General features: G+C 44.3%; 1 protein-coding gene across 1 annotated transcript in view; it reads right to left on the bottom strand.

Moving 5' to 3' along the window:
• Window positions 1–24,750, bottom strand: part of Usp46 (ubiquitin specific peptidase 46) — a 72,401-nt gene that overhangs the window by 21,800 nt on the left and 25,851 nt on the right. The window contains exons 2-4 of the mRNA XM_028859458.2: window positions 21,229–21,309; window positions 16,674–16,887; window positions 13,860–14,089 (exon numbers count right to left, since the gene is read on the bottom strand). Of these exons, the coding sequence (XP_028715291.1) occupies window positions 13,860–14,089; window positions 16,674–16,887; window positions 21,229–21,309 (525 nt within the window). The remainder of the gene's footprint in view (window positions 1–13,859; window positions 14,090–16,673; window positions 16,888–21,228; window positions 21,310–24,750) is intronic.

Genomic DNA, 24,750 nt, shown 5'->3' on the forward strand with positions numbered 1-24,750 from the left:
GATTCCCAATTTAACCTCATCCCTTTCATAACTGATTCAAAACCTAGTAACTGAAACTCAACCAGGTTTCTATTCCTCTCCAGCCATGTCCTCGTTGTTCTGATAAGCATCTATGGAGCCCATGCTGACAGAAGATAGAGACAGAAAAAGGACAAGCAATAAGAAGCCTCCATCCAGATGGTGGCCCTTCACCAAGTCCAGTCCATTGATGTCACTCCCTTCCTCCAGCGCCCTGTCAAGCCCTGTGGGACCAGGGAACTAGACTGTCATGCTAATTCCCATCAAGCTGTCCTTTGAAAGTGGTCACCACGTGCAGAATCCTGTGCTGTCATCCCTGAGCTGGTCACACAGCCCATCGTGACAAGGGCCACTCCCAGGCAAACCAGCTCACTGGTCCTGGTTGCTCCTCAGGACGTCACATGTCTGTCAAAGCTCACCAAGTGACTACTTAGACTCCACTCACTCAACAACAACCCTGAGGTTTTAAAGTTTTGCTGGTGGCGTGGGAGGAATGAGCTGACCCAGCCACAAACTGGAAATGTTCAGTCAACTACGGCAAAATGAAGATCGCATTCGTGTAAAAGAGCAACTACTCTGTAACCACAGATTCTAGGAAAGGAAATGACCTAGAGAAGTACTCAACATCACAGACACGCTCTCTGATACTATTATGGGTAAACATAAAAATGGGACTGCTCCTGCTGCCTATGAAGTGGATGAATTGAGGCCATTACTTAGACTCTCTATACCTCAGTTTCTTCGGTGGGCTAGGAAGGACACCGTCTAAGACTATATTGTAAGATATATAATATATGCAAGAGCTCTAACAAGTAACTGTTTAGGGCTGGTTTGTGGAACATTCTTATCCCAGGACTTGGCAGACAGAGGCAGGTGGATCTCTGTGATTCTGAATCTACATAGCAAGTTCCAGACTGGCAAGGGTTACGTAGAATCCTAATCTCTAGCAACAACAAAAAGCTGGATGTAGTGGTGCATGCCTTTAATTCCACCATTTAGGGGGCAGAGACAGGCAGAGTTTGAGGCCAGGCTGGTCTACATAGAGAGTTCCAGGGCAGCCAAAGCATTCAGTAAATGGAGGAGAGGTAATATGTTTAATGGCTTAAAATGTTCACAGAGCTAGAAATGGTTTGCTACATGGTAGTTACATTAAATGAAAAAAGTAGGCTACACAATTCTGTTCACTAACTCTCAGTCTGTTTAAAAGGTATGGACAGCCTTTCTGGCTCCCTGTCACCTGCTTTAACTGTGAAGAGCATTTACCCCTGCTGGGGTGGAAGCCATCCGTGTGTGTGTGTGTGTGTGTGTGTGTGTGTGTGTGTGTGTGTGTGTGTGTGTGTGAGAGAGAGAGAGAGAGAGAGAGAGAGAGAGAGAGAGAGAGAGAGAGAGAGATTTTGAGACAGTGATTCACTATGCAGTCAAGCCTGGCCTTGAACTGAATTCTTGATCCTCATGCCTCAGCGCCGTGAGTGCTGGGATTCTCGAGGATTGTAGAAAGGCAGCCATGCACCAGCGCGCCCAGCTGTTTGCCCTTTCTTGAATCCCAGTGCAGCCCTGTAACTCGGCTTGGCCAGGGGAGACTTTAGAAGGCACATTATAAGCAGAGGCTTGGACAAACATTGCTAAAACTGCTTTCCCTTTTTTAAAAATTCATTTTACTTCATGTGTATGAGTGTTTTGCCTACATGTTTTTCTGGGCATTCCATGTGTTTCTGGTGCCTGCACAGACTAACAGAAGGGGTCAGGTACCAGGAACTAGAGTCATAGACAGTTGTAACCCACCATGTGGGTTCTGGGAATCGAACCTGGGTCCTCTGAAAAAAAAATAGCCAATGCTCTTAACTGCTGACTTGTCTCTCCAGCACCATGAAACTGCTTTCTTATACTTCTGCCATCACCATAAGAATGCTAAATCCAGGAGCTGGGTGTTGGTGGCACATGCCTTTAATCCCAGTATTTGGGAGGCAGAGGCAGGCAGATTTCTGTGAGTTCAAAGACAGCCTAGTCAGGGTGAATTCTAGGACAGCCAGGGCTACATAGAGAAACTCTTTCTTTCTTTCTTTCTTTCTTTCTTTCTTTCTTTCTTTCTTTCTTTCTTTCTTTCTTTCTTTCTTCCTTCCTTCCTTCCTTCCTTCCTTCCTTCCTTCCTTCCTTCCTTCTTTTTTTTGTTTTTTTGTTTTTTGAGACAGGGTTTCTCTGTGTAGCTTTGCACCTTTCCTGGGACTCACTTGGTAGCCCAGGTTGGCCTTGAACTCACAGAGATCCGCCTGGCTCTGCTTCCCAAGTACTGGGATTAAAGGCGTGCGCCACAACCACCTGGTGAAACTCTTGAAGGAAAAAAAAAAAAAAGCCCAGGCTGACCCTGCATTCAGGAAGAAAGTGGAAGACCCCAGGAACTGGGTCTCAACTCTGACACTCATCTGAAGCAAAGCCCCCAGCCAATTTACGACACAGGAATAAGCCAGCTTCAGTCAAGTCCAACCTAAATGAGTTGACCCTAAGCCAACACGTATTACAGGAGTTACAGTAACACGTGACTGCTGCACTCCAGCCTCAGAGCTATGAGGGTACTAACAGCAAACAACAGAGGATTGATAGTACCACAAGACATTATGTATTTTCTATTTTCTTTACTAAAGCTTGGGAAGGTTGGCTTTGATGGTAACTAAGATCCTAGTTTATTAACATGCTTCCAAAAAGCTATAAATCCCTGCAGGTACTTATATACTCAGGTAACCATCCATGAGAAGGAGCCCTCGAAAGGTGTTAGAGAATGAATATAGACAATACCTTCCTGAAGGAAGAGTTGTACAGAATGACAGATAGAAAGGGATCATGGGTCACTATCTTTGCCTGGGTGTCTATTGGGCAAAATGCAGTCTTTCTGGTCTGAGGGTGAGGAGACTCGAATCGGAGAAATTGTGTTCACCAGAAAGGAGCAAGTCTGAGATCGTTCTTCAGATTTGCCCACTCCTGACTGACCACGGAGCCCCACATGCACAGAGCACCCTCAATACACGCAGCAGACCCAATATTCAAACTGCCACCCAACAGGCAGAATTCTGGTTTCAGTCCAAGATAAACAAAATACAAAAACTAAGGAAAACTAGTATTCATTGAAGAAGAATAACAGAATCCAGAATCTCTGCAACTTAACATCTCAGGGCCCTTGACAAGACCCAAGCTTACAGCACACAAAGAAATGGGAAAATGGAAGATATTCTAAGACAAGGAAAAACCGACTGAGACCAACCCTGGGATGACCCAATGTTAGGATTAGCAGCCCAGGATTTTAAAGAGAAACCCCTCTAAACTCAATCCAATACCATGGAAAGAAAGGAGAAAAGGAAAACAAACAAACAAAGAAAGACACTTATATCCATCTTCAGCAAAATAAAACACACTTGTGGCAGGTAATGGTGGCGCAGGCCTTTAACTCAGCACTTGGGAGGCAGAGGCAGGAGGTCCTCTATGAATTCAAGGACAGCCTGGTCTACACATCTTTCTAGGTCAACCAGGGTTATATAGTGAGACCTTGTCTTGAAAACAAAAACAAAAGTGAGTTCCAGGGCAGCCAGGACTACACAGAGAAATCCTGTCTCAAAAATAAAGAAAGAGAGAAAGAGAGGAAGAAAGAAAGATGCTTGTAATAAGTTAAAAAATGAGTCAGGTAGTGGTGTACACCTTTAACCCCAGGACTCAGGAGGCAGAGGCAGACAGATCTCTGTGGGTTTGAAGTCAGCCTGGTCTACAGAGAGAGTTCCAGGATGGCCAGAACTACATATTAAAAGAGATCCTGTCTAAAATAAAAAAATAAAAAATAAAAAAACAAGGGGGGGGTGAGACAAACTAGAGGAAAAACAAAAACAATAAAATAGAAATCACAGAAATTTATAGAACTGAAAAATAAATGGGATGAATCTCCAGCAAACTGGAGATTGAGGGGAAGGGGTTACATGAACTTGACCTATCAATGGGAATTATACAGTCATAGATAAAGGAGAAGGATTAACAAATGTTCAGGGGCCTTTGGAACACGACTATACAGACAGCCAGAGCCCTGGAAGAGGGCAGAGAGAGAACTAAGTATAAAAAACTATCTGAGAAATAATGACTGAACAGTGCCTTGGTTTGATGAAATGTATACATATAAATAAATTCAAGAAACTCAACAATCACCAAGTGAGACCAGAAACAAAGAATGCCTGTCAAGAAATATCAAAGACCAATTGTCAGGATCCAAAGACAAAGAGCAAGTTATAAGTATACAGAAGGAAAAAAGAAGCATTACATACAGGACAATGATTCAAGCAGTAGTTAGGTATCACCCACGGAGGTCAGAAGATGTGAAATACCATCTTTAACATGCCCAAAGAAACCTTATCAATGCAGAATCTTTACATGTCACAAATAAACCCTTCAAGAGCAGAGGCAAAAGGAAGAGAATTCTTTGTTGTTGTTGTTGTTGTTGTTGTTGTTGTTTTGTTTGTTTGTTTGTTTGTTTGTTTGTTGAGACAGGGTTTCTGTGTAGCCCTGGCTTTCCTGGTACTTGCTCTGTAGACCAGACCACAGACTCAGAAATTGGCCAGCCTGATACTAGTGGTGATGGTGGCGACAGTCATCATGATGGTATTGGTAGTGGTGGTGATGATGATGGTGGTGGTGGTGATGATGATGATGGTGCCGATGATGGTGATGGTAGTGATGGTGGTGGTAATGGTAGTGATGGTGATGATGATGGTGGTGGTGGTGGTGGTGATGATGATGGTGCCGCTTATAGTTAAAGGCAGATTTGCAGTTTAAACATGCATATTCATAGACAGAAGAGCAGTGCTTTTGTTAAGTGCTCTTCTTAGTACCTGACATCATTTCCAGTGTGCAACAGGTACCCAATAAATATATACTACATGAATTACTCGACTGAAGAAATAGAAAGAGAGCTAAATCAGTGGCCTTTCAGAGGCAGAGATATGGATCTTTTCCTTTTGTTTCATATTTCCCTTTTTACATTAGCCCACAAATATTATATATTTAAATTGGTAAAGCACTCTCTTAACTGAAACAGCCCTTCCTTGGGAGAAGATAAAAGGATTATAGCCAAGTGGAATTACACCAAAATTCTGCAGGATGGGGTACAGAGAGGCAGGGAAAGACAATATTCTGTGGGACTGGATGCAAATCTTTTCTGTTTGACAGCTGTGGGAGAAAGGTGGAATCTCATTAAGAAACTGAAGAAAGTTGCTGACCGTTCTCAGTTCTGAATGCAGAGAGCTCCCAGGATGAGAGTGATAATGTTCTGCTTAGTAAATCAGCCCTGGGGGAAGCAGAGGTGGGAGAATGGGGGGGGGGTACCAAAGCCTGACACACCTTTCCATCTGTACTTTTTTCTCTGTCCCAGCCCCAGGAAGTCCCAGTCCAAGTGAGGCACGGTAAAAAATAAATAAATAAATAAATAAATAAATAAATAAATAAATAAATAAATACACTGTGGAGGTGTTTAAAATTTTGACAAGGAGGGGCTGTTCAGCTTTATTGGTCGGGTGTGGTTGGAGGGTTTTTTTTTTTTTTCTTTTTCTTTTTGAGGGGAGGAAGGGTTCTCTTCTTCAAGCAAGCTGCCAGGAAAGCATATTCTTCCCCCACAAGGAACTGGTCTAAGGGAAAATACAGCTTGTCTCCAAGGAAACACATCACTAAGAAATTCCAACACTCTCAGCAGGAACAGCCGACAGCCAGCCGCTCCTCCTTTCTTCCCTTAAGTCTGAGCCTGGTGTCCTCCCCCCATCACACCGCCCCCCCCCCCAAAAAAAAACCTCACCTTTAAAAAGAGGAGAAAGGGACCCTATTTGTCCAGTTTTAAATATTTGTAATTCAATAAATAGAAGCAATCAGCCTACTGGCCATACACATACATCATGAGTGAGTGAGGTCATCTTTAAATGTGCTTCTAGCTCCCCTGATTCCGGGGTTAGTGGGAAAGGGGACAGCTCATTAGGTCTCTGCCACGATGATGACATTGCCCTGGCTGGTACCCAAGGTTGGACAGGGGAAAGCAGCTCCTGCTCCCGTCTGAAGGCTTGACCTCCCTCCTGCCTCAGAAGCAATCTATGGAGCTCTCGGAAGCTCTGCCGGAGTAATATGGACCTCTGCAAACTAGGCAGGAAGAGCTGTAGACTTGGTACCGTTAATGAAACAGTTCTTTGCACATGAGTTTGGCTCCAGCAGCAAATATAAACATGTCGTAATGCCACTGAGAAGCTCCGAAAAGCCACGGATGTGCAAGGCAAAAACTCAGCCCAACATAAAAAGAGGAAGAATTCAAATAAACAACAGCAAGATTAAGCTCCAACCGGCCTAATAAATCTTAGGAGGCAAACAAAGGGACAACCAAGGGAATGGTTAGTGGAAAAATCCTGAAATCTCAAATCCAGAAGTGCCTTTGTCAAGGTTATGTGGACAAGGGAGCCCTGATTCCCCCTTGAAATGGCCCCTCCACAGCAGAGGAGAGCATTTGTCTCCATAAGTCCTTCATTTGACTTCTGCACTGCGATCCCAGGAAACGCTTTGCCAAGAGAGACCTGGCGGAAAACCAGCCATTGTTTCGGAACTTGAAAACCGACACAGAGGTTTCCCACAATTGGAGGGACAAGGGGCTGGGGTGGGGGCACAGGTCCCTCCAGGCTAATTTGATACTCAGGATCTAGGGTCGTTTAACCCACTGTGAGATTTCACAATGAGGGCTTTGGCAATTCTGATTTTAGTGAGTGCACAGCCTGCCCTAGGACAGTCCTTAAAGGGGGTTCCCAAAAGAAAGTTAGATCCTTAGGGCTCATGAGATGCTCTATGAAACCTAGTCCTGCACCTCGACAGCAGGAAAAGCCCACAGGCCATGCACTTTCTTAGAAAGTCCAAGGCTTTCTAACAAGTAGGGCTGTCTAAAAATGGAATGCATCCTTGGGAGATTGGCTTCCCTGCCTCTGGCCAGGGTCCAGTGGATGATGGTGACCAACTGGCTGGGACATCACAGAAGACAACCGGCACTGGTAAAACAAGGATTAGATGTTTCCTAAGAGTCTGTCCAGTTCCAGGACCTAAGAAAATAGAGGGAACGATCCAAGTAACCAGAGAAAGAAAAATAAATAAACCTATATATACTCTTGTCTCAAATGATTTATCAATGGGGGGGGATGTCTTTTTTAAAGTTGGTTCTATCTGGATTTTGAATGTTGTGCCACAAAGAAATGATAAGCATTTGAAACAGTGGATACACTGATTATTCAGATTTGCTTTATACAATGTACACAGTTTCAAAGCATCATGCTGTAGTGCAATTTATATAGCATTATATATCACTTTAAAATAATAATAAATAAACATGTAGGTTTTTTATTTTGTTTCCACTTTTATTATTATTTTATGCTGTTCAGGTGTTTTGCAAACATGTCTGGCTGTGCATCACGTTCATACTTGGTGCCCACAGAAGCCAGAAAGGGGCTTCAGATCCACTAGAACTGGAGTTAGAGACAGTTGTGAGTCACCATGTAGGTGTTTAGATTCAAACCCAGGTCCTTGGCAAGAATAGTAAGTACTCTTAATCTCTAAGCCATCTCTCCAGCCCTTGTTTATTTTTATTTTGAGTGTTTTGCCTACATGGATGTAAGTATACCGTGTACATACAGTGCCGAACGAGGACAGAAGAGGGCGTTAGATTCCCCTTAGAACTGGAGCTACAGATGGTTGTGAGCAGCCATGTGGGTGCTGGAACCAAACCTGGGTCTTCTGCCAGAGCAGCTGGTGTTCTTAGCTGCTGAACATCTCTCTAGCCCCAGTAGGAATGTTCAAAATCAATTTTAAAAGACTGTTTTTATCCTCCAGAAAGACACACTTGTAGACTATAAAATATAAACATTTAGAATACTATTATACAAATGCTTCCATATAATTAAAGAATTGGGGTGGAATCTTTGTGTACAGGTTCCTGTCTGGGCCTTTGGGAAATAAGGCTATGTAGTAACCTCTACAGCATGAGCAATATTTGTTCTGTTCGTAGATTTTTTTTTAAGCTATAAATATGATAGAGCCTATTATCAGAGTCATCCTGAAAATCCACACCGAAAACTGCCAGGGTCGGGTTACGCACAGTGTTAAATTATAACCTCAGAGGAGGAGCCAGGTTGCAGATGAGGTGCAGGCTTCCCAGAGGCAACCACACAGCACAATGCCACACTGCTCTGCTTTCTGCCTCTTAAGCACATAGAGTAGTCTGTGCTTCCTTCACAGGGTTTTGTGATCACAGTTATATAACCGATTATTCATCTCGGCCTTTGGATCTGGTTCTATGGCAGAAACACAGAGCAAGCACTGTATCCCGGGTCTTAGCTTACACAGCAGTGTGTGCCGGAAAGACATTCGCTGGCTATAAGAACACTTAGCCAGCCACTGGGCAGCAAAGGTGATGTTAGAGGAGGCGCTGAAGGACTGAGAGTGCTCTCACACATGCTGAGGAGGCGGCTCACTGGGTAACAGCACTTTCTCGCAAGCATGAAGACCCCTGTTCAGAACTCTAGAGGCTGTACAAGAAGCAGGCACAGGCAGCCATGCGTGCCCTCAATGCCATACTAAGTGATCACTTCAGCTTGCTAGCCACCAGCCTAGGGGAGAACCAACAAGCTCTTGGCTCGGTAAGAGACTCTGTCTCCAGGGACCAAGATACAATGCAATAGAGGAAGACATCTGACATCCTCCTCTGGTCTCCATACATGCCCATACACACCTGGCTGCGCACACATGTGTACACACATGTATACACTAATACAAAAAACAAAACCAAAGAAATAGAATGCTTATAAAAGGTGGAAACTGGTATAACATCTTGGGGACTGGACACATTCTAATGATATCAATGATAAACATATCATAATCTGCCATCTCATAAATCTATTTTCACGAGACAGAGTATAAATTCATAGGGAATTTTGGACTCTATGGCTAGATTTTATGTATCATAAGATCCATGGCAGCATTGTCCACAGTTGCCCCAAAGTAAAAATAACCACATAGCCATCAACCATAAAGTAGGTTAATAAACCATGACATTCATGCACCAAGTCACCACATGGCAGCGATAAAGAATGAAGTGTCATGCGGTGATACAGTGAATCTCACCAAGGATCCTAACCAAAGGAACCAAGACACAAAAGGCCATGAGGCCATTCATATAAACAACAACAACAGGCCAAACTGGACCAGGAATCTGAATCGTGCTGAGAGAAGTCCTGGCGGACATGCAGAGGAGAGAGACGTCAGAATGATTGCAAACTCTCCCATAGAAAAGTGATTTTGCAGATAATGCCGATTCCCAAAACACACAAGCACACTACAAGAAAGGAAAAGTCCAAGTCAATTTCACTAAAAACTAGTGGCAAAACGTTAAACCGTCACATCTCAAAATCCGAGATGTACATAAGAGACAACGAGCAGGCTCAGTTACTACGAGAACACAAAGCAGGGTTCTACTGAGTAAATCTACTAAGCTCACTCCCATCACGTTAGAAACCATCAACTTTTTACCTAGTACACCTGAAGAGGGGCATGTCCTATTACCAGCAATTCTGTGCCCAAGGGGATACCCTAAAGAGACGTACACACACACACACACACACACACACACACACACACACACACACCAGATGTGGATGAGAAGGCTTCCAGCAATGTTGGTCTCAGAAAAACCCAAACACCAGACATATCATCAAAGAATGGAAAAATAAGCTGTGGTACACTCCAAAATAAAATGCTACAAAATAGTAAAAAACAATGGACCACACCATACACAAACAAATACTGAATCACAAAAGCATGAGAAAAAAAAACCAGAAGACTATATATATATATGACTTCACACACACACACACACACACACACACACACACACACACACACACACAAGCATGTGCAGAATTAAGTACATATCTAGGAATAAACATGCAGAAATATTATATCTAAAACTTCAAAGCAGGGGGCTGGAGAGATGGCTCTCAGTGAAGGGCACTCACTGCTTTTTTCAGGGGACCCAAGTTCGGTTCCACAGCACCCACGTCAGGGAGCTCACTGTCTCTAACTCCAGCTCCACGGGCTCAGATGCCTCAGGCCTCCATGGGCACTTGCACCCACATGCAGACACACACACACCTACACATAACTAAAAATAATAAAAACAAACACTCTTAAAAACTGCAAAGCAAGTACTGGTAATATATAAAACAGAAAATAAGGACGAACTCAAAGGTATCGGTGAGAATAGGAGAAAAATGAAATTTCACAGCAGCTGAGGGTGGTGACGGGGTATGGGCAACATTCTATTTCTAACTCTACGTGTTGGTGACATGGGCAAGGTTTTGTTTTAAAAATGCTGCTCCAAAACCAACTTTCTCCAGCGGAGGGTCACTGTGTATATCAGCCACACTCTAGCGTAGGTTCCACACCCAGGAGTGGCTGGCCAACACAAATTGGACACCATGGGGTTTTATGGGTTTTTTGTTTCCTCTTGGTTTTATTTTGCTTTTTTTTATTTATTTATTTTTCATTTTTTTTTGTCTTATTGGCTTCTTGCTTGTTCCGATTTTCAGTTTTTGGTTAGTTTTGTTTTGTTTCAGGAGAGAGCAAGAAAGAACATGAGCTGGGTGAATAGAGAGATGGGAATGGTCTGGGAGAAGTTGGGGGAGGGGGAAAATGATCAAAATATATTGTGTGGGAAAAGAATTAGATTTAAAAAAAAATGCTGCTCCAAGCCTTCCTTTGCAAGTGAGTCTTTTGGTACGCATGGGCAAAAGTCTTTTCAGAAACAGATCTCCTAGGTAATTGCTGGCATTTTATTGTAAAAGTTAGGTAAATGAGGAGCCAGCGAGATGGCTTGGGAGAGGGATGTAGTAAAGGCTTTTGTTACCAAACCTGATGACCCCCATGGTAGAAGGAGAGGATTGACATCTGAAACCTGTCCTCTGACCTCCCACCACCACCTTGGCACCTGCACACACGCACACGCACACGCACACACAAATGTAATTTAAAGTTTTTCAATTAGGTAAATAACACCACAAAGATGTTTTCAAAATGTAGGAAATACTACAGGACAAACAACCTGATTTCTCAAAACAAATTAATCATGAGAGGAAGGAGGGTGGGGGATAAATTATAGATTAACACACATACAGCTATATGGATCGTAAATTAACCAACTTTTGCCCGGGGAAGATGGCTCAGTGATTATTCACTTGCTGTGTAAGCAGGAGGACTCGGAATTGGGATTCTCAGAACCCACTTAAAGGCTGAGTGGTCATGGTAACCCACTTGAAAACAAGAGAAAGGGGATCCCCAAAGCAAGCTGGTTCCAGAGATCAGCTGGATCAGTGAGCTCTGGGGTTGACTAAGAGACCCTTCCTGAAGGAATGAGGCGGAAGTGTAATGGAAGGTGATTCTAACATTGTTTAGGCTTCCACATGCATGTGCACTCACATGCACTGACCCCTCCAACACACACACCCACATCAGAACCCAATCAAGCTGGCCTCCTGACCTCAGTCCTCCTGCCTCCAGAACTGTGAGGAGTAAACCTTTACTATTCGGAGGGCTCGATTCTTAAACTGTGGATGGTGAGCCCACATGAGTTCACCTAACTAAATGTGAGAGCTGCAGAAAATATAGCAATGAAAAGTTTCTGGACATACAATGGGCCAGAATTAAGCAAAATCAAACACACAGTGAACCTGAGGTGTTTCTGATGGCCCTTGCCTATGTTGCCCTGAGATTCCACTGCAGTTTGGGTCCTGAACAAACAGCATGCTCATTTAGCACTGTGCAGGCCACCTCACCGCTGCCAATGAACACTGCCCAAAACATGTGGGCTCAGGTCTGAGACTATTGCATTTTACCAACGGCAGTGTTTGTACCGCACAAAGTCTCTGCTCTCATAAACACAGTGGTTGAATTATAGAAAACAAAGGTTTTTTTTTCACTTTTCTGCAACCATTCCTCAGCATGTAAGTATTAAATTAGTATATGTTTGGATTGTGTTAGAGTGTTTGATTTTAAAATCAAACTTTTTTTTTTAAAGTTGCTGACTTGAGCTTCTTTTAAATATTGTTAAATGGGGACTGGAGAGGTGCTGGGTGGCTACGAGTGCTGTGTGTTCTGAACACAACACTGCTCTTGTCCAGGACCTGGATTTGTGTCCCAGCACCTACACAGGGCAGCTCACAACCACCGATAACTCCAGTACCTGAGGCTCCAACACCCCATTCTGTCCTCCAAGGGCATCTACATGAATGTGGTACACATAAACTCATACTGGCATATACACGTACACATAAAAAAATATATACATAGCTTTCAAAAGCAAAAATAGAAAATTGCCAAAATAATTTTTTCTTAGGATTAGGATAGAATTTCCAACACGATATGAAATGGTCCTAAACATATTTCTGTCATTTCTTTTCCTTTGTATTATGTGAAGCAGTGTTCTCTGCACTGCTGATTATAAAATCAAAATATTGATCACCTCTGAAAAACACTGAAGATGTTCTGAATCCCACAGCATCACAGAGTCAGCCACTACCAAATTCTTTGTGTGAAAAATAAACAAGCAAATCCATCTCATTAGAATGCAAATATGCTTTCACCTTTAATAAATGGTAAAATTATATGGCCCCCAAAGAACTGTTGTAAAATAAATTTATGATTATTATAAATGTTTAGTTTATATGCCCACTTTATAAACCAGTCACATAAAAATTGCTTGGGCTAAAAGAGGTTACAAGTGGAAAAAGTAAAGCCCTGGTTTAAATCACCCATGATGGATAGCACCGTTAACAGCAGCTGGGCAGACCATGACGAGGGGCCCTTAGCGATTCTGTTAAAAGCCACTTATCTCTCCTCCCCAGAAAACTGCATATTCAGGCAGATCTGTCCAAATCCAGAAACTCTGGGGGCTCTAAAGAGCCACAGACTTTCTGGGGGGTTAGCAGTTAGAATAAAGGACAGATGACATTCATTACATACTCTGCCGTGTGTCAAGTCGGCCTGGCGTTTAACAGACATCACCAAATCCTTCCCAGACACGAATGGGATAATGTGTGCACATCATCCCTGTTTTACAGATGAGGACAGCAAAGACAGAGAAGAAACAATTCAATGGCAAGGTTGGAAAACTCTGTGAGAATCAGGGCCAGCCTGGAAACTCAGGTAGCTGGGATCTCCCCTCGCAAAAAAAATGAAGGCATTCTTAAAGTTAAATATAAGAAGTAAATATGTCACTCTGAGTCACTCTCTAGTAAGGATGTCCTTAAATCCAGCTAACTGTAAGGGCCTTCCATGTGTCAGATGCAGCCAAGCACACATGATACCCAATTCCCAAAAAACCCTGTGACAGGCCTCTCACCTGGCCAGTTGACTGGGTACAGCCGGAGTCAATCATCCTGTGCCTCCAGCTGTACCACAGCAGACTCCCAGAAGTCAGGTCAATGGTCCCTATGTCACCCCTGACCTCTTCGTGATGAGAACCTTACTAAGTGGGTCACAGTCTAGTTCAATACTTCAACATTCAGCCCTAAAATCTGTCCATGGAGTAAAATAACCCAACATCTAAGGACACTGTCCTCCTCCCACCTGAGACGACATCATGATGAGCCCATGCTTCCAAAAGTTTGTACTTCAGTTTCAGAGGCATGCTAGACAGGATGGCCCCCATGTAAGTGTGTGATATCTCAACACATATACGAGAAAGATGAACATCATCATCGCCCCTGCCCCCTCCCGCCCCCGCCCTGCCCCTGCCCCCCAGGACTCACGGTTTCACAGTTCAAGCATCGGGTTTCATTGGTGAGTGTTCCCTGAAAGATCTCATGGACCCAGGTGAGTTCTGGTTTATTATTCTCTGCAGGTTCATTCATGTTGCCATTTTTTAATTTCCCGTTTTGTTTTTCCTGTTTCTTCTCTTCCTGCAGGATGTCCGCAATAGTGTTTAGCAAATAATTTAAAAATTCGTGAGCATCCTGCTGCATGTAGTTGTCAAAGAGATCTGGAAAGGAGAAGGCCATGATTTCACACTCTGCATCCTGGAGAGTGGACAGACAGGGTTTAGCTCTCCAAGCCACGCTCCAGTATTTAGATTGAGAGTGGACAGGGGTGGCATTAAATACATTTCATCTCTACTATACAATTACAATGAGTGACTTTCCAAAACTCATTCCTTTCTATTTCCTACCACCCACCAAACACTAATATCTCCTTACAGTCCCCTATAATAATGAACTAACGTTTAATTATTCTAGAAAAGAACCAAAATTACTAGACAAAAACCCTGATAAAACATCCATTTGGTTTTTGTGTGTATGCATGCTGGGGGATGGGGGCACACATGTGAGCAGGTGCACACTTGTGTGTGCGTGAGTATGAAGCGGGAGGAGGCTGACACCAGTGTCCTCCTCAGTCACGCTCCACTTTATTAGGAAAAGGTCTCTGGCTAACTCTGGCACTCACTCATTTGGCTGGACCGGCTAGCCAGCTTGCTCTAACCATCTGCTATCTCCACCCTCCACCTCCCATCTATTGAGATTACAGGCTGCCTACCACACCTGCCCAGCTTTTCATGTGAGTGCTGGGGATCTGAAATCTAGTCCTCTCGCTTGCTTGACAAGGACTTTACCTACTGATATTTATCCCTGAATATCCATTCTTAATATGACGTGACCACCAGTGACTAATTAGCCATGGAGTCATTTTTGCTATAGCAACTAGATTCTCTTCCTGAGAGTCCTATTAAACCTAAGACCAGCCTGGAAGAATCTTATATGAAAGATGAAAGAGAAATGTGGAGCATACGTGAATAGAGCCTCTGGGAACCAGCTCCAACACCCCAAACCTACTGCTGTCCCTGCTCTCAGGACAAGCAAGCAGCTGGAAGCCCCTAGTACTAGTCACGCTCCCAACTACACTGGGCGGGTTGGCTTCCTCCTCTAGTCAGGTCACTTTTATTTTAGCATACATAAAATATTACAACTTCTAAAGATAGCTATCACATTCAACAAGACTTTGTAAGACAAACACAGGGCTAACTGTGTAAGTGTACTGGAGTAAGGTGGCCTCTGGGGCGGATACAAGTTGCCACATCAAATAGTCCCATAGTCAGAAAAATTAACAACACAAAACTTCCGGAATACACAACATATTTCAATCACCACTTCCCTTCCAAAAACAAGAGCTTGAGAACCTTGTCACCGACTTTTGTATGACTCAGCTCATGACTGGGACAAACACCTAACCAAATACACTCAGAGGAGGATGAGTTTATCTGGTCTCACGGTTTCAGAGGGCTCTGCCCTCGGTTGCTCAGCCCCAGATACTGGGCAGAGCATCACCCCAGCAGTGGAGCATGGCAGAAGCCGGCTCCCTCACAGTGTCCAAGAAGCACAGAATGAGGGGACTAGGAACCAGGTGTCACCTTCAAAGGCACACCCCTGTGATCTGCTTCATAGCTAAGTCCCAGCTCCTAAAGTTTCTATGACCTCCCCAAATAATACCATCAGCAGAGAATCAGCAACCCCAGACTGAACACACAGGAGCCTACAGGGGCACATGCCATTCAGCCTCTAACACTCATGTTATTTTTAACACACCAGAGCCACTGATTAGGTAACCTGTGTGTGCTTGCTTTAATCATAGTTCATAAAACAGTACTGCTCTGCTCAGTGATTACATCAACATATTTAACCCTAGGAGTGTAGTGCTCAAAAAATCTGCCTTGGTCATTTTTTTTTTTTTCTGTCTTACAATGATCCTTTCCAGAATGCAGCATGCTAAAAAAGAAAAAGAAAAAAAAAAAAAGGAAGGGAGAAAGAAACCGTTCTAAATGGGATGTCAAATCTCAATTTTTAAATTTCTATTATGTTTCCTGTTTCTTGTAAAATGGGAAAAGAAGAAATGTCTTCTCATGGCTGGTGTTGCAGGCCTTTAGTCCCAGCACTAAGGAGGCAGAGGCAGGAGGATCTCTGTGAGTTCAAGGCCAGCCTGGTCTACAAAATGAGTTCCAGGACAGCTAGGGCTATAAAGAGAGACCCTGTCTTTCTTTTCTTTCTCCTCTCCCTTTTTTAATTTAATTAATTAATTAATTTTAATTCATTTTTTTTGCAACGGGCCCTAATCATGTAGTTCTAGGTGGCCTGGAACTCATGGTTAGCTGCCTCTTTCTGTCTCCTGGGTGTTAGGATTAAAGTTAAACACCTGCTCTTGCGTTCTCTCTCTCTTTCAGATTTTTTCCCACTGTTATTTATGTGTGCATGTGTGTTGGGGGCGGGGGTGTCTATGTAAGTGTATGTAATATGTAGGGTATCTGTTCCCCTGGAACTGGAGTTACAGGTGGCTGTGAGCCACCCAGCATGGGCCCTGGGAACCAAACCCGAGCCCTCTGAAAGCGGAGCATGCACTTGGAAAGCGCTCGCTCTTAACCACTGAGCCACCTCCCCAGGCCCTGAAAGCACTACGGTTAGCCATCCTCACTTTCCCTTTAGAGAACTAGAACAAGCTTTCCCATTTGGAGGGCTACCCAGAACCGCGGCTTTTTCCTTCCTCCGGAGCCTGAACCCCAAGGCGGCCACATCGCTCACCGTTCTCCTTCCTCAGCCTCGAAATGAACTTCTTTGGTGGGATGACGCCAACCTTCTTCTTCTGCGTGGCGATGCTGTGGAAAAGGTCGGCCAGGCACGTCAACAGGTTTTCCTTCTTTTTTTGCTGGGCCTTGTATGCCAACACATTCTCCCGGAACGGCCGGCAGAAGTACAACGCCTGGAGCACGGAGTTGCAGTAGCACGTGTTTCCAAACTGCCAGAGCACAAGAGGGTTGGCTGCAGTCACTGTCTGGGGATGAGCCTCCTCCGAGCAGGGGAGGGGAGGGTCACAGATACCAGGGTCCAGGGACCTGCCAGTCCCTACGTTCCTGTATCAGAGCCCAGCACGCCAACTTTGAGAACAGTGGATCTGATCAGCAGGGATCGGAACAAAAGGGTAGAGCAGTGGTTCTCAACCTTCCTAACGCTGCCACCCTCTAATACGGTTCCTCAAGTTGTGGTGACCCCCCCTCAACCATGAAACTATTTTCTTGCTACTTTATAAGTGTTAAGTTTGCTACTGTTACGACTCTGTCGCTTTTCTTGGGTGACCCCTGGGAAAGGGTTGTTCGACCCCCAGAGGGATGGCGACTCAGGCTGAGAACCACTGCGGTACAAAGTCACCCCCCACCCCCCCTTAGCTGCAGGTTTGGTCGCCATGCTTTCAGTTATGGGGAGTCAAGCACGGTCTGTGAACATTACATAGAAAATGGCAGAAATAAATCATCCATAGTCTATTGTGTCCCGTTCTGAGCAGTGTGATGGAATCTCACACCATCCTGCATCATCCTGCCCAGGATGTCAATCATCCGCTCATCTAGTGTAGTCACAATGTATGTGGTACCCACCCACCAGTCACTTAGTAGCCACTTGGGCCTCACATGTAACCTTTGTGTTACTCAACTATGGCCCCAACCTAGTATTAAGAGACAAACTAATACTGATGACTTACCATAACTGTTCTATTTTATTAGAACATTATTTAATCTCTTGTGCCTAGCATATAAATTAAACTTAATCACCAGTATATGCATATAGGAAAAACATAGTCTATATAGAGTTTGGTACTATCCAGTTTTAGGCATGCATTGGGGGTCCTGGAATGCATCCTCCACAGATGCGACTACCAGTTCTAGTGCTTTTCTGATCCATCAAAGTCTGACTTTTAATAAGCACTCTGACTAGGAATCTAATGAGATCAGGTACTTAGGAAAGAAGCTGGGCGGTGGGGGTGAATGCCTTTGATCCCAGCACTGGGGAGGCGGAGCCAGGCCGGTCTCTGCAAGGCCAGTTTGGTCTACACAGCAAGTTCCTAGACAGCCAGGACTTTTACACAGCAAAACCCTGTCTTGAAAAAAGACAAAAGAAAAGGAGACAAGAAAAAAAAAAAAGTAGCATGGGGACTCAGGAAAGCAGCTGGTAAAGCCGAGGCACAATGCTGTAAAAAAAAAAAAAAAGCTCCCGTGGCAGCAGACACAGTGATGCGCGTTCATGAAACAGCTCTTGGGAAGCTGAGGCAAGTGGATCATTGCAGGTTAAAAGCCAGCCCGTACTACACAATGAGTTTGAGGCCAGCTTGAGCTATAGAGGGAGATCCTGTCTCAAAAAAAAAAAAAAAAAAAATCTGAGAGGACTGGGGATGTAGCTCAGTGGGAGATATCTGTGTGTGTGTGTGTGTGTGTGTGTGTGTGTGTGTGTGTGTGTGTGTGTGATATGTGTATACATATGCGTATATGTGTATATGTGTACATACATATACATACACATGTACATGTACACATACACACACACACACACACACACACACACACATACAGTGGTGGGAAGGATTATTTAAGGAGTTAAGAGCCACCTGCCCAACAGAAACCTTTAGGGAACAGAGCTTGTTTTCCTCTGTCGGATTGCAGTGGCCGCTGCCCCCGGGTACAAAGTCTCACTTGCTCCAACGCAGTAGAGCAAAAAGTGTCTCCGTAGGCCACCCTCCCGTCTCCCTAGCTCTTACCTTCTAAATTACCCTGCCTCGTGTTTCTTCCAAGGTGGCAATTGTCCCAGTACGGTATCGCACAAGTTCCTGGTCCCCCTATAATCAGATTAGGGGCCCACACGGCAGCAGTCTATCCCTCTCCAGGTCACAGACACTGAGATTTGGACTGCAGAGGCAAAGTCGTTATCTCACTGGTTCCTAAGTGGCTGGAAACCTAACTCCGTGGGAGGACCCAGCTGAGACCTGTACTTTACGGCTATTCCCACTCAGCAAATGAGCAGGAGGCAATTCCAGAGAAATAACAAGATTCATAGCCCAGACTTCGAAGGTCAAAGAGAGCGTGGGCACCTTCTCTGAATGGCTTCTTGGTGCATACATCTTCGGTTCCTATGTATTTTAACATTCCCTGACACAACCATATAATGGGTAACAAACCCCTTCACACAGGGGCTGGCACCTCCATAAATTACCAGTCAAGGAATCATAAATGAAGCTATTAATAGATGCAGCTTTTGTAATTCTTCTACTATCTAGGCAATAGACATAATTCTCCACTGTCTGCATTTGTATTTTCCTTGGGAAACATTCCCATGGATTAAATAACTTTCTTCAGAGAGTTCAGTGGAGGCCCCTGCACAGTGGCTAAAACAAACTGTATTAAAATTAGAAGGCTGCGTTTGGCCAATATGACACCCTGTATTCCCAGGGCCTTGCATACGCCTTCCTCTGCCCAGGCTTCACTCTGCTTCTCGGTGTCTTTTACCCAGACGCTCTTCAGTCACAACTGGCCTAAACTAGTGATCAACTCTGGGGGAATAAAAGGGGTATTTTCCAAGTGTCTACAAGACACTTTCCAAGCCTCCACCAGATCCTCACATAGGGGCTCTCGTCCACCCTTCACTGTGGCTCAAAAGGGAGAAAGGACTGCGACCACTGTTAACGTGGAAATGGAGGGCCAGAAAGGCCACGTTCCTGGCCACAGTTCACACCACCAGTTAACAGTACATGGAGAATAAAAATATAGTTCTTTCCTTTATATCCAAGGCAGCATTTACTTGCAAAGAATGTGTCCAACGTCTCCAAGCACACTTCACAGCAGGAAACTGGCAGACTGGCAGAGCAGCTGCTCCAGAAATCCATGTGTCTGTGAACTAACACCCTTATCACTTAAAACTTCTATTCTGTAAAGAGGGTACAGAGAAGTATAAAGCCCACAGGGGTGAAGGGCAATACCACCTTAACATCTGGGCAATACCACCTTAACACCTGACTCACCACCTTACCAAGGAAGCACAGCATAGGCAGAGCCAGGTAATAGGGGGCTCCTGCCCAGCACAAAGGAAACGGTGTTGTGAAACAGTTTCCTCCAAGATTGAAACACCACATCCTACAGGGAAGCTCCTTAGGTAGGAAAGTAACCAACTCAAAATAGTTTCAGGAAGTCCCTGAAACTGACTGGATCCACTGGGCCCCGCCCTGCTGGAGTGAGTAGACCTAAACAACAAAGGAGACTCTCAGAAGAACAAAAGCTGCAAAGAGGACTCTGAGACTAGACAGCTGCCTGGAAGGAGCAGAAACCAGCCAGGCTGCCTGGAGGAGGTTCAGACCAGTCACCTGGAAAGGACTCTGTCCACCCTGCTGGGCGGCCTACAGGCTGTGCCGTGTGCTCCAGTTTTCCCAACTTTAGTGAACTGTCTGTCACCCATGCTGGGGTGGGCCTTGGTGATGCAGCTGCCTTTGACTCATTTCTGCTCCTCTAAGTAAACTTCCACCTATATTCTTGTAAGTAACCCCAATAAAACCCATGGTTCACCACACTGGACTTCGATGGTATCTGTAGTTTGGTCTGTTGTGAGCTCCCCATTCTGGGGTGAGGAGATGTGTGTGTTGCATCTCCTAGGAAACGTTTTTGTCAGATGACAACGGGGACAAGTAATTCTGGGATAAGGGACTCTTGGTCCTTGACTGACAGCTCACCTCTCCCTCAAGTGGAGATCCTAATTGTATTGTTCTATAGCTCTAATATAAGCTATATTATTAGCCAAATACAGGTCAAGTTGCATTGGCCCATGCCAAAACAAAGACTGAAAAGTTCATGCTGTGAGAAACAGAGGACAAACCCAAGCAGGTTTGCCCATGAATGCTAATGAAACCACTGTGAAAGCAACATGTAGAAAGGGAACCCCTCAGGGCATGCAGGAAAGGGGTTGTGAATTCAATCAATAATGTAGTAATTAAGTCCTTTGCTGGGGACGATTAGTACATTTTAAGTAGTAGATTAAAATACCCCTCTCTAGTATTTGCCTCTACTACTCACTAAAGCACAGTTATTTAAAAATGAATAATGATGATAATGGCTGCAGAGAGTGGGCGTGGTACATAAGCCTGTAATCCCAGTGCTCAGGCAGAGGCAAGAAGATCGCTGAAAGCTCAAGGCCAGCCCGGTCAACACAAGGAGTTGGGGACCAACAGAGCTACATTGCTAGATTTTTGTCTCACAAAGCAAAAACAAAAAAAAGTCAGCAGAGTTACCTCAAATACTCTAAAACAGTGGAAACAATAGATACTTACATTGACCAACCCGAAGTAGTGTTCATTGATCGGAAACTGCTCTGGACCAATGTCTTTTTCCAGAGCAGAGGCATTGGTGCCCTACAAGAAAACATAACGAAAGTTTTGTGAGATGAAAATAGACAAGGAGATAAGGGGGTGTGCACTGGTCCACTCCCGACACCAGCATCCCGTGTCGACAACATATGAGAGGGGAGGATATGCAATGCTAAAAATCAGCCAGGAGACTTGCTAGCAATGCATGCCATCACGGTACTTCTCACCCAACCTATATGTTGCCCTAGCCCTGCATTGTGTGGTTTCAGGCGCCTCCCGTTAGAAGAGGATATCTGAGATAGATACGTAAATGAGAACGTGATCTTCTGAATAAAACATTCATGACAGCTGCAGCAACTTTCAGAAACAGAGTGCCTAGAAGACAGGACCACTTTCAAAGTCAATTTCTTTATTCTGATAAGGTTACGCCACACATCTGTTGAGCCAGGCACTCGTCTCGAGGGCCAGGCATTCATGAGCACAGTGACGGAACAGGCTTACATGCCTACTTTCATGGAGTTCCCATTTTCGTACATGAAGATAGTCTGAACCATGAAGCAATAAGACAATCCACTTGGAGATGATGAGTATAATGGAGAAAAAAGAGCTATGAGATGGGCTGGGGATGATGGGGATGCTGTGGCTGAGGGGCATGAGAGCTGTTAAAGCTGCATAACTGTATCTTGTAGAGTAATCAGGGAAGGTCTTACTGAGAAGGCACTATGCCCAGAGAGGGTTGCAGATAATGAAAGGATCCAATGTAACACCTGACAGCTGTCAGAGGCATCAGATTGCTAAGCCTGGTGATAGGCCAGCATGGCAAGTGTATCATCTCCTGCAACCTCTGTGCCAGGAACTGTACAGTTTATCCTCATGAAGCATCTAACAACTAAGAACTATTGGTGATGACTCTTCTTAGTTGTCTACATCTAGAATTAATTCAAAACCCAAGAGCGTGGATACACCTGTGAGGGACTTCTTTCTTAACTAAGTCATTTGCAGTAGGAAAGCCCACTTGGAATCTGGATCTTTTGAGGTGGGAAAATCCACCTTTAACCTGGTCCACCCCTTCTCCCGGCAGCCTGTACAAAGGACATGAAAGAAGGAAGCTTGCTCTCTTTGCCTGCTTGCTCTTTTTCTTCACTGGCATTAGAGCCTACTTCCTTGGGATGCTAGCATATCCTAAAGACAGGCTGAAACATCCAGCCTCATGGACTGAGCAACTACACGATGGGCCTTCCATTGGTACAGTCATTGTTAGACTAGCTGGACCTGGAAGGCATTCTGATAAATTTCCAAAGGCTGAACTGAGGAGTCAGGCTCAATCTTATCCAAATGTTGTCAGAGCTTATCCATCAAAACAACGATGAAGGCCCCCTACTTGGAGCCAGCCGCTGGTGATGGATGGTCATTTCTCCCTAAGATCTGAGCAGATTGGCTGTAAGTAAGAAAAGCTCACTCCAGTCAGGTACAATCATCATTGGCCACGGGAGCAGGCTCCAGGCCCCCTGGAAAGTTACTCAGTTCCTTTTCAAAATGGTACAGTCAGTGGTTCTCAACCTTCCTAATGCTGCAACCCTTTAATACGGTTCCTCATGTTGTGGTGAAACCCTAACCATAAAATTATTTTGTTGCTACTTCATACCTATAATTTTGCCACTGTTGTGAATCGTAATATAAACACCAGATATGGGACCCCTGAGGAAGGGGTTGCGACCCACAGGTTGGGAACCAGTGGTATAGTGGTTGCTTATAACCTACGCACATCCTCCCGTGTCTTTCTTTCCTACATTACTTATAATACTTGGGATAATATAAATGCTATATTAACTGTTAGAACACATGCTTGAATGCCTCTGATCTGCACTTAACTGGTCTGATGCTGTTCCCTCGCCATCTGCAGTCTTCTACTTCTCAGGCTGTCATGGAGGACCCAGAGCTCACAGGGACACAAGGATTTGGGAAACAGAGACCAGAAAGCTGAGTGTTTTATTCTTAAAAAGTAATGCTACTGGGCCCCGGAGGGATGGTTCATTAATGAAGAGTGGGTACTGCTCTTGTAGAGGATCTGAGTTTGGGACCCCACACCTAAGTCAGGTGGCTCACAAGCACCTGTAACTCCAGCTCCAGGGGATCTGAGGCCCTCTGCTGGATTCCATAGACACCTGCACACACATATACAGATAGACACACACACACACACACACACACACACACACACACACACACACACGCTTAAATAAATAACAATACATCCTAAACGATTTCTAACACTGTATGTTCCTTTATTTTTTATGTGTATGAATGTTTTGCCTGCATGTGTGTAAGTGCACTGTGTGTGTGCCTGGTACCAGAAGACAGCATCAGATCCCCTAGAACAGGAGTTAAAGATGATTGTGAGCCACCATGTTGGTGCTGGGCCCAACCCAGGTCCTCTACAAGAGCAACAAGTACTCGTAGTAACCATTAGACTATCTCCTTAGCGCCCCTACTGCTGTATGCTCTTAACTCATATAATTATCGTCTCCTCCTCCAGGAAGACATGACCATGAAGCAGACCGAGAACCAGTCAAAATCGTCACTTGCCCCAAAGCACACTTTAAATAGAAAAAAAACTCAAACCTGAGCTAACTGAGTAGAAGTATGGCAGGTTCATACTCCCGATTCTTGTTTCCATGTGATCTCTCTCTCTCTCTCTCTCTCTCTCTCTCTCTCTCTCTCTCTCTCTCTCTCTCTCTCTCTCTCCTCCTTTACCTCCATCTGAGAGGGGACTCAATGCTCAAACACAAGCCACTTTCAGTACATTTTCCTCAGGGTTATGAGTGAAAGAGTCATTGTCTCCACTACGACATGGCTTCGGTCTACAGATGAACTTTTGAAATACCAGATCAAATTATGGCAGGATTTCACCATACAGACAAAACAAAATAAAACAACAACAACAAAAAAACTACTAACATTTTAAATAATGTTATTTCTAAATCACAAATTAATGTAAATTATGGGTATTAAATAGACCTACATCTATCTTTTTTTCAAGAAAAAATAGAACATAGGACAGGGAGATCAGGGGATCAGGACAGATGTAAGATATGAAACACAGCAGTTAGAATAAGATCTTATTAGTTCTTTCCTTCTGAAAAAAAAAGGCAACATAGAGAAGTTAATACATGATTTTTGCTAGGTAAGTCTTGCCTGTCTTAGCACCAATTTTGCCATTTGCGGAAATGGAGCCTGGAAGTGAGAATGAAGATTTCTATGGAGAACAGAGAGACCCTGGGGTGACATAGTATCCACTCACACAGATGGAAGGGTTATTATACTCTACCCATTGGACTTCCCACCCAGCAAAGTAGGAACCCATTGTGAACCAAATTCTCCATCTTCTTCTGAATGCACACCCAGATGAACATGCAGTGCTAGGGGGAGAGAAAGGTCCAACAACCACACTGACCAGATTCACCCAAATCCACCCAGTTCTGGAGG

The sequence above is a fragment of the Peromyscus leucopus genome, chromosome 10 (genome assembly GCF_004664715.2).
Source record: "Peromyscus leucopus breed LL Stock chromosome 10, UCI_PerLeu_2.1, whole genome shotgun sequence".
In the NCBI taxonomy this organism is placed as follows: Eukaryota; Metazoa; Chordata; class Mammalia; order Rodentia; family Cricetidae; genus Peromyscus; species Peromyscus leucopus.